The 10,872-nt window shown below is 45.4% G+C and overlaps 1 protein-coding gene across 4 annotated transcripts in view; it reads right to left on the minus strand.

Annotated features, from left to right (window-relative positions):
* Positions 1-541: 541 nt before the first annotated feature.
* The window catches only part of CHAMP1 (chromosome alignment maintaining phosphoprotein 1), a 10,561-nt gene continuing 230 nt past the window's right edge, over positions 542-10,872 (minus strand). The window contains exons 1-3 of one of the 4 annotated variants that reach the window (XM_035317280.1): positions 9,860-10,353; positions 9,174-9,295; positions 542-4,244 (exon numbers count right to left, since the gene is read on the minus strand). In XM_035317280.1, the coding sequence (XP_035173171.1) occupies positions 1,317-4,181 (2,865 nt within the window). In that variant the 5' untranslated portion in view covers positions 4,182-4,244; positions 9,174-9,295; positions 9,860-10,353 and the 3' untranslated portion in view covers positions 542-1,316. Of the gene's footprint in view, positions 4,245-9,173; positions 9,296-9,859; positions 10,354-10,872 lie in introns of those variants that run through there. The other 3 variants (XM_035317288.1, XM_035317259.1, XM_035317269.1) reach the window with 3 other exon arrangements.

Below are 10,872 nucleotides of genomic sequence, written 5' to 3' on the forward strand. Positions count from 1 at the left end.
AGAGTACACGATCATGGCTGAGAAACAAGCAGCTGTCAGCAGTGATGCATCAAACTGTAAAGGTCACACACCACTTTCAAGTCAAACAAGTCCTTCCTTGATTTTTTTTATTTTTTTTAACTACAACAAAAAAACAACCTACCACCATCATGTTGTACGCCAATATTTACAACTGCTCAAGTCTAGGCAAAACTTAGCCTGAGGAAAATGAAACTTTCCTTGAACTACCTCCACTTATAATCCATGCTCCTGCTGAATTTTTTTTTTTTTAAGAATTAATAAGCAAATAGCACAAAAGAAAGCATGCAAAATAACAGTGTACACATTCCAGTTTTCCCTCATTTAAATCTTAAAAAATAAAAATAAAAAAAATCTGAAGCAGACCAGGAATTTAGGCAAACCTTGCTTTCCTGGGCTTAAGACTGGAGCAGAACTCCAGGGTAATTTTGCATCTTCTGTTGCCAAAGGAGTTTAAAATACATTGGACATGAAAGGTTTTGCTCGTGATCTGACGTAAAAGAAATGGCCAATGCCAGGTTCAGTGTTTTGTTTTTTTATTATTAAAAGATTAAAGCATTACATTTCACCAGATACAAGAATTTAATTTTTTTCTGACGTTACAAACATCTGAATTATTAAGAGAAAATGTTGAGCTATACAGTTTGACGTTAATTCATCAATTTAATGTGTATTAGTACATGCTTCAAACATGGTCAAAATACAGAATCACAATCAGTACCATGATGCTTCAAAATCTGAGAAAAGACAAAGAATTGAGTGCAAGAAATTTCCCACAAATGACTATACACTCAATTACAACCTCAGAGCAGAATCATTCCCGAACAGTTGGTAGTTACTCATGCCTGGCTCATTCACATTTAGTTTGGTAAGAACTTTCATTTTAAGAATTTGATAAAAACATTTTAAAAAATAAGACATTTAACAAATGTGAAAAAACATGTTCATTCTTCATGGAAATATAAGGGTTCCTTGCCACTCCAGTCCTTAATTGCCTGTATGTTTTACAAATCTTTACAAAACTAATTGTATCCATTTTGGTTTCAAAAACATAGTACATCCCAAAAAATAAAATGACTCTACTGATGGGTAATAAAAAGACATGAACATGTATTTAAAATGACTCTTGTCATTTGTAAATCATTTCAGTAAAACAGCTATAAGACAAGTTAAACATAGTACAATAAACCATGCATCTTCTGACTTGTCAGATCAGCTAAACTACTCGGTTAACATACAGCAACACTTTTGGAACACTTTTGTAAATTCCGCTTTTCTAGCACAAGGGAAAAAACACGTTAAATTTGTTCTTCAAGTGGTTCAAGGCTGTCCAAATGTTTTTTAGGTGCATCATCACTATGACGGCTTTGGCAATGGGTTAAATGTTTCTTAAAGCCTCGGGGAAAATTTGATTCAAAATTACACCGTGGACACTTCAACAAACTTTGACCATGAGCAGCAACGTGGTTTTTAAGAAGAGACTCCAAGAGAAAAGCCTTGCCACATATTTTGCATTTGTACGGGCTTTGAACATTATGCTTGTTGACTAAATGATGCAAGACAGCACCTTTTTTCATTGCACGACAGCAACAAATTTTGCAGTAATACTTTCCCTTACCACGCTTCATGTATTTTGCTATTTCTTCCTCAGAAATGAAAGCCTCTTTCTCTTCGGTAAACTGCAGCACGCACTGCGGCTGAATGGGAGTAGATGCATCCATCTTGCTCTCTTTGCTGTAATCAGACGATTCCATATCATACTGCTCTTGGTCACTGTTGGATTCTTGCTCCTTCATATCCATCGAGTCCATCTCTGTTTTTCCACACTCGCTGCTGTTTAGTTCCGAATCCGAGTTCTCCTGGTTTTCCTTCCTGGGCTTCTTTTTCGGGCACGAGTATAACATGTCTTCTGGTGATTCTTTGGCTAACATGGATTGTTCATCCTGTGAAAACAAGTCATCCAGTGGTTTCTGATCATCTAAACTTTGAGAAAGAAAGTCACTCTCACCAGACTCACTAGGCGTCTGGGGCTCAGAGGAAAAACCTGCAACAGACTTATGAGACTCGGAAAACAGCATGTTTTTCTGGATTTCAGAAGGTACAGTAGTTTCAGGGTGTCTCTGGATATCAGAAGACAAAGAAGCAGCAGGTTTCTGCATCTCAGAAAATACAGCTTGCTTTTGACTATCAGGGGATACAGCAGATTTCTGGGAGTCAGTAAAAATACCTTGTTTGGGGGTTTCTGAAGAAACACAAAAAGACTGTTTCTGGGTCTCAGAGAAGAGGCCATGTTTGTGAATTTCAGGAGAAGTTGATTTCTGAGACTCTGGAAAAGAAGCATGCTCCTGAATTTCAGGGGAAATGGGAGCAAGTTTATGGGCTTCAGAAAATAGAGCATGCTTCTGGACCTCAGAAGAAACAAGAGCTGACTTCTGGGCTTCGGAACATGAGGCATGTTTATGGCCTTCAGCAGAAGCAACAGATGTAGACACCTGATTCTGAGGTTCAGAAAAGACAGCACGTTTCTGGACATCGGTAGAAACAGCAGGATTAGATTTACGTGACTCTGGGAACAGAGCTCTTTTCCGATGTTCAGAGAAATGGCCCCGTTTCTGAACCTCAGAGGAAGCAGCAGAGGTGGACTTCTGAGATTCAGAAAAAAACATAGATTTCCGTGACTCAGAGAGTTTCCAAGATTCAGGAGACACCGAAGCAGAAGGCTTACGAACCTCAGAGAAGAAAGAAGGCTTCCAAGAGTCAGATGAAACAGCATGACTAGACTTCCGAAGCTCAGGAGAAACAGAGGGAGAATGCTTCCACGTGTCGGGGGACAGAACAGGTTTCCAGCCTTCAGGGTAAACAGATGAGATGGGTTTCCATGGCTCAGAAGAAACAAGAGTGGACTTCTGGGATTCAGAAAAGGACGTAGATTTCCACGAGTCAGAAACAAGTCTCCTAGGCTCTGGCAATGCACCAGGGCCAGACCTTCGGGACTCGGGGACAGACCTCCGGGACTCTATGGACATGGAGGGCTTTGAAGCCCAGGGAGAAACAGTAGAAGACTTCTGCATCTCATGAGGTGTAGATCTCCAGTGTTCGGGGGAAGCAGTGGGACCAGGTCTCCATGACTCCGGTGAAACTGCGGGAGCAGGCCTCCGGCTTTCAGGAGAGGAAGCCGAAGCAGGCCTGCGCGTTTGAGCAGGGTGCCGCCGGGGCTCTGGAGACACAGCCGGGGCATACCTTCGTGGTTCTGGGGACACGGCTGGAGGAGGTTTCTTTGGCTCTGGGGACACACCTGGGGAGTACCTGCGGGGCTCTGGAGACACAGCGGGAGAATGGCGGCGGGGCTCTGGTGACACGGCAGGGGAATGGCGGCGGGGCTCAGGTGACATTGCTGGGGAGTGGCGGCGGGGCTCTGGTGACACCGCTGGGGAGTGGCGGCGGGGCTCTGGTGACACTGCTGGGGCTGGTTTCTGAGGGTCTGGGGAAACAGCAGGGGCTGGCTTCTGTGGGTCTGGGGAAACACCAGAGACTGGCTTCTGTGGGTCTGGGGACACAGCAGGGGACAGTTTCTCTGAGTCAGGGGACACAGCTGAGGCTAACTTCTCTGGATCTGGAGATGCAGCCTGGGATGACTTTTCTGGATCTGGGGACGGGGCCTGGGCTGACTTCTCCAGGTCTGAGGAAGTACCCTGAGCTGACCTCTGGGACTCTGGAGACCCTGATGATTTCTGAAGCTTGGGGGAAACAACAGGTTCAGATTTGGGGAGTTCAGGAGAAAGGGCAGCTTTGCGGGACTCGGGGGAAAGGGTAGGTTTCTGTGGCTCTGACATGCCACCCTTTTTGGAGGAATCGGAATCTCCTTCTACCTGTTCTTTCCTGTTCTCATTCCATTTTGCCGGTGCTGCGTGTTGTGCTGTGATGTGGTAATACACATTGCAATACATCTTGCTGGTAAAAAAACACTTGTGGCAGTGAAACAGTTTTGCGCTTTTTTGATAAAATATAAGTTTACCCAAGCCAGCAGCATCCATCTCATCACAGTACTCTGGGTGTATAGTGCCCATGTGAATTTGTATGTTTTCATAGTCCGTTCCTCTGAAGCTGCAGTGATCGCACTCTAAGCGCTCTGTGGTTTTACGCAGTATCTGCAACATGTCCATTTTTCTACAGCCAGTAGTGGTGTTCACAGCACTTCCCCCTTTAAAGCGCAAGCTTCCGAGTTCCTGCAATAAAGGGAAAAAATCTGTATAGTTAGCTCTCAATGTTAATTTCAGCTATCTGTCATTCTTAAATACCTGAATGTGCTTCCCTCCCCCCGTTTTAGAAAGCATTACTCTTGCAGGAGCACCAACTACTCCATAAGGAAATCCAAATATAGGCTTCTCCACCTTTTCCAAATCATCATACATCAGCAGAAAACAAAGCCTGTGTTTAACAGCAGGCCTTCCTATCGATGTAAAAACTCCACAAGTAAACCATAAGAACCCAGGTAATGAAGAGCTAAGTTTAGATTCCGCTTGATAAACGTGACTTGCTTTCTCAGTTGTTCTTTCTTCCCAGATTGGAAGTGTTTTTGTTTACGTTATGCGTGTAAACTGAAATCAGAAAGTACTTTGAAACAGTGCCACTGAAATAAAACCATTTCAAAACTGCATCTTCACCATAAAATTTCAAAACAACTCAGCTGGTTTTGATAAAGCCAGAAAAAAAGAATTTCAAGGAGAAAACAGTAACATAAAGCAGAGGCTCTTCTTTCTTCTTTTCTTTCTTTCCTATTTTCATTTCACTAATTACATTAAAAATAAAAGTTGCTGCTCATAAAAACGTTATCCCTTATGAGAACAATATTTTCCCATTCTATTTTTTCATCTTGCTGCCCTAACACCACCAAAAAAATACTGTTGCTACAAAAAAAAGAGAAAAAAAGCAGTGACTTTTCTCCCATTTGTGCAGTTGACAGCCCTCTGTATGCAAAACATGTTTGGCGATGGGATGGAAAATTCTCAAAATTACTGTTTTTATTAGACCTCAAAAAAAAAAAGAAATGCAGCATCTGAAATGCAAATAAATTTTAATGATTTGGCTAGATTCCATTACCTACAACAAAAAGTTACCCAGATTAGCTACAGCAATAAACAGAAAACAAAGACTAACCATGTTGCGTAAGTCATTTTCACCTAGAACACAAGAGTTATCGCTATGCTAAAAAAGCATATTTGGACATTTCTCAGTATTCATGTGAATTGAACATTTTAGTTTATTTTTTCCTTATAGGTTCAAAGTAAACAGGTATTACATACTAACATGCCAACCGAATCTGGGGTTTTTATAAGACACGCTGTTTCAAAACACAAGTTTTTGTGTCAATTTGACATTATTTTTCCTGCCTAAACACATATATTAGAATAATAAATCTAAAAATGTGTATCTAATGCAAGTTTTCTTCAATTATTCCTTAAGTATTTTTAACCCTGGTTTCTTACGGAAACGAGACATCACAAACACGCTGCCCTTCAGTGGATGCCAACCAAACTGGACAAAGCAATACAGATTCAGGTTGCACAACTTTTGTGAAACTCAGTAAAAGAGTAGAAAGGTAAATAAATGTCTCCACTGAGGTGGTAAAGGATGAAGACTTCACTTAACAGTCACTGTCTCTGTTTAGCCTGTAATCAGTACATGAATGGTCAGTGTGCAAATAGTCGGAAAGCGTGCAGAACAAGCAGTGGCTGGCTCGGGTTATAATTAGGGAAAAAGGGAAGGAACTAAAAATACTGCAGAGGTGAGCTGGTTTGGAGCAGTGACAGAATGAAGGCAGAGTAGCAGTACTGTTAAAGCAGGACACGGACACAGCAAAAAATAGGAAAGGGGAAGGAGCTGAGGAGCAGGGGGCACGAATCCACAAGAAATAAAGGTTCACCAGTTCAGTTGCTCAAGGAATAACTTGTTAGCATGCGCTACATAAAAACAGTTTACATTAAATCACAGGAATAGGCAGCTTTTCAAAGAAATGAGACCGTATTCCAATCAGGAATCGTGGCCATGGGTAGAGCCTGAAGAGGCATCTTGCTTTATGTATGAGAGAAATGAACAGCATCTGACTGGGTGCCATCTACACACGAGAAGTCATTGCACAGCTCTACAGCGTCTGAACTGGAAGGGCCCTTTGGGTATAAATTGCTGATTTCCAGCACTATCAGAAGTTGCAAAACCCACCAAAACACAGTCCGTAACACAGTCATTGTTGACCACAACACACTTCACAACATCTTATGACAAATTTCATATCACAGTAAAAAACAAAACAAATCAAAATCAAAACAAAACAAAAAGAAAACAGGAAGCCAATAGTGCTCAATGGCCTATTTCTCTGCAACTGCAAACAACTTGTTGGAAAAACCCATAGCAAGTAATGTCCTAACACTCCAAAAGTCCTAAAAGTCCTTAGGAATTAGTGTGGGTTTTTTGTTGTTGTTGTTTTTGTGTGTTTTTGGTTGGGGGATTTGGAGCAGTAACAGGGGAGATTTCAATTTGAAAGCTAAAGCCACTGATCATATGAGCTATAGAACAAGAATGCTTTAACCAGATCTCAGCAGAACATAATTAGGACAATAACAACATACTGCACTAACCACGTTTTCAGAACTGGAAGAGAATGTGAAATTGTGGTAATCCTGAATTCTCTGTTTTCTTCCCTCTAGAGAGCAAAATAAAAAATGTCTCTCCAAACTGTGTTTATCACAACATATAACAAAGTTTACCAGGCAGTCTCTTCCACTCTTTTCACAGAACCACAGAAAGGTTTTGGTTGGAAGGGACCTCAAAGCCTACCCAGTTTCAACCCCCCTGCCACGGGCAGGGACACCTCCCACCAGACGAGGTTGCCCAAAGCCCCATCCAGCCTGGCCTTGAGCACCTCCAGGGATGGGGCACCCACAGCTTCTCTGAGCAACCTGGGTCCAGTGCCTCACCAACCTCTGAGGGAAGAATTTCTTCCCAATATGTAATCTAAATCTAGATTTTAGTTTAATGTCATTACTCCTTGTCCTGCTGCTACCCTCCCTGACAAAGAGTCCGTCCCCAGCCTCCCATCCTATCCTTTTATTTAGCCTTACCTTACTTTACTTCAGCTTCCATTTTCTTTCTAAATGCACCAGTGAGAAAAGGTCCCTGGCTCCTTTCCCCAAGCTGCCCAAATTGCTGCTAAGCTTTTGTGACCAGGAGATGATTGTGGCATTGGAGAACTTTCAGGTTGGATATTAGGAAGAACTTCTTTACCGAACGGGTTGTTAGTCACTGGAATAGGCTGCCCAGGGAAGTGGTTGAGTCACCATCCCTGGAGGTCTTTAAAAGACGTTTAGATGTAGAGCTTAGGGATATGGTTTAGTGGAAGATTTGTTAGTGTTAGTTTAGAGGTTGGACTCGATGATCTTGGAGGTCTCTTCCAACCTAGACTATTCTGTGATTCTGTGATTCAGGCACTTCCTCAGTTGCTCCTCCAGATGTTCAAGGGTTGACATTCAAGCCTCTGCCATACAAAGCAATGTTGAAGAGTTTGAGGTGCTTTCTCCTACACTGCCACCACGCACCACCTTTGGTTTTGTAACTCCAGCAGGCTGCAGCTGGCAGTCACTGCAGAAAGTGCCTCTCCTGCTGACATCCCTACGTAATACTGAGTGCAACATCTTTGGTACTGCAGCATCTTAGTCCACAACTCTATGGACTAGTCAATCTACTTCTAGAGATTTCTGCCTTCAGCCCCTGCACCAGCACTTGTTTTGCGCTGCATCGTGCCTCAGATGCTGCCTTGCCTCATTGGGCAAACGCCTGAGGAAGAGCACGTCACTGTTTCCTAAGCAGTCTTGGGCCAGCCAGAAGCCATATGCTCCATAACCAGGTTCCACGGCCAAGGACTTGGATGAAATGTGATGTAACGCGCGCTCGGCAGCATCTTTTGGGCAACGCTAAATGAGATGGACCACGCTCCTTCTACCCAAACGCTTTACTGCGGACATCGAAGGGACCTAGCTCCTTGCTGCTCCAGCTCATACCCACGGGACCACACAGCGCACTGGATCTCCCTTACCCGCTATTTCCACACCCCCTCCTACTTCCCTGGCTTGGCTGCAACACCAAGGAAAGGAACACACACACAGCCGAACAGCACTCATTATCTAGTCTGAGAATACATTGTAGCTGGAGCAGAAGCTTGAAGCCCAGCATTTATGCTTGTCCTGTGTCCTCATCCTGCCTTCACTTCGAGACAGAGTGCTGATTACAGAGGAAACCAGCGCGGAGATTCTGGAGCTTGTAATACCAGGTTCTAGCTAAAGGCAACCAAGACTTCTTCAGGCTTTCCCTGAGACATGAAGAGCCTCTGCTGCTGCTCCACCAGACATTTCTCCTCATCCCCTTCTTCCGCTCATGTCTATGGCCTACATTCAAAGGTTCCTACCACCAGCAACAGGCTTTCCCCTCTCTTCACAGAGAGGTTAAAGATTCTTACTAATTCGTGTCCCTGCACCACAGCCCTGGCCCCAAACTCATCTGCCACAAAAGAACAACTCCTCCTCAGCATGGGAAAAGGATCGGTAATGAGGGCCCAAACCTCTCTGAGAAAAGAGCAATAACCACTACTTTCCTTGCTTGGTTCTCAACATGAGAGACTGAGGCCATGACCTGGTAGAAAGAATTAGTATCCAAGGAGTCAGAGGCAACGAGAGAACTGCAAATTGGGACTGTGTCTATTCCAGGGCAACCACGGAGGGCAGCCAAAGAGCATCAGCAACCGCTGCTGTGCTCACGTTAGACTGAGCAACAGCCCAAGGTAATGCACAGAGCAGACAGGCCTTGTTTCTTCCCAGGTTATACTTACGGCCACTTCAGCCAGTTCCTGGACTCAGCACCCCATCACCCATGAGGGCCCCACTATGGAACTGGCTTCACTTCCCAACGCCTCTCAAAAACCTCCCAGTGGTACAAAAGAAATCTGCAGGAGACGCCGTGCACCAGCAAGCATCCAGCCAGTGGGTGGCACAACACAATGACTCTGGCAGCTAACAAAATGTCTCCGCTGCTCAACCTCGTTCCAATTCCATAGCTACACATCCACTAATCGTTTCAGATTATTGTTATTTTAATAAACATTTTACACTCGGTACTGCAACATTTAATATATCCTTGCATTTCTCCTGTACAAAGGATAAGCTATGATTGTCATGAGGCAGTGCCAGAGGGAAGCAACGAAGGGCTCGAAGCTAAAGATCTACGCTGCCTGCGAGTACAGAAAATTACAGGTTGTTTTTAACGTGACATGCAGAATTTTAGAACGCTGCAACAAGTAGTCTGCCTGCCGCATCATTCTTCAAGATCAGACCATCCTGGCTCTCACTGACAGAGAAGCTGTTCCTCTTTTCCTCTTGATAAAGAATCAACCCTGGAGAGCCACAAGCAGAGAACGAGGACATGCAACACACATTGGTGATGCCAGTGCAGCTAGGAAAGCCCTCAGAAAGTCCTGTATTTTAAATGATTCCCTATGCCCACATTGGATTCTGCACACCTAGGGTGACTTAAAAATGGCATTGCCATCCACACAACCTCAAAATGACAGGCAACGCGCTAGCATGAAGTGGAGGTTTCCAGCAACCTCCTACTGATGTGCACAACGTCATTCCAGCGGTTATTAGGTTCATGAAACAAAGGATGAAGTAAGCCCATACTCCTAGGAATGCTCCTGCTGTGATAACCCTCCTCCCTTTACAGAGGTCCACCTTCGCAATTCTGACGAGCACTGTCACTGCACAGGAAAGATGGACATTTGTTTTTGTCAGCAAACCTTGGAAGTTTTTCCGCAGGCAAACAGTTCAGCCACATCCTCTGTCAATGAAGATAGTTGATTGTAAAGCTTGTTCCCAGCACAAGACATCTGGACACAGCTGCATCGTTGTCACTACGAGCGGGAGCGGATCCAGGCTACTGTTGTGCTTAAGCAAAAGGGAAAGTGACACACTGCTGCAGTGCCAAGAAGTAGTCGGCAGCCTGGTGGCAACGTGATCCTTCTCCTGAAGCTACATCCCTGTGCTGTGGCTGACAGAACACAAGTTTAGCTTCCAAAGGCAGCGGCACATAACCATCCCCATGGTGCAGCAGAGCGGGAGGTGAGAGGGTCAGCGGGAGGTGAAAGGGTCAGCCCCAATGCCCTGGGTGCAAGAGAGGCAGCACCATGCTCTCATAACCCTCAGGGTCCGCAGGAACCTGTGTGCTCACAACCCACCTGCCAGCCACCAGACAACCCATATGTGCAATGTTCCACCAGCAACCAGCGGTGGGCCTGTGTGGACATCACTGGACATGAAAAATAGGTGCGCATACCCTGACCTAACTGGGCAGTGACACTGACCGAGGTGCTTGGGGCGCGTCAGACACCAGACCCAGGCAGGACGCTGCTGTGTGATGCGGTGCCGTGGGTTCGAGTCCGAGAACACTTCGGAGGGACATCAAGACCTGAGGCACGTGCGGATGGCTTCGGAGACGTGAAGGAGGCAGCGCTCCCACTACCCTGCGGGACCTCAGCCTGTGCTAGGAGAAGAACAAGCCTAGGGAGCAACACCAGCTTTCATACAAGCGCGGGGAGCAGCCTCAAATACAAAGTATCAGCCACAAGCCCCAAGGCGGGCGGCTCCAGCCCCTGACGGGGCTGACCCCGGGCTCACCACAGCCTCCAGCAGCCGGCACCACAGCCCCGTGCCTGCAGCACGGAGCTACCCCGCTGCCCGCCGCCGGACACAGCCCGGCCACGGCCTGCGAGTCCCCGCCGTGCCCCAGCCCCGAGGCCCGCCGGTTCTCCCC

The sequence above is a fragment of the Oxyura jamaicensis genome, chromosome 1 (genome assembly GCF_011077185.1).
Source record: "Oxyura jamaicensis isolate SHBP4307 breed ruddy duck chromosome 1, BPBGC_Ojam_1.0, whole genome shotgun sequence".
Taxonomy (NCBI): Eukaryota; Metazoa; Chordata; class Aves; order Anseriformes; family Anatidae; genus Oxyura; species Oxyura jamaicensis.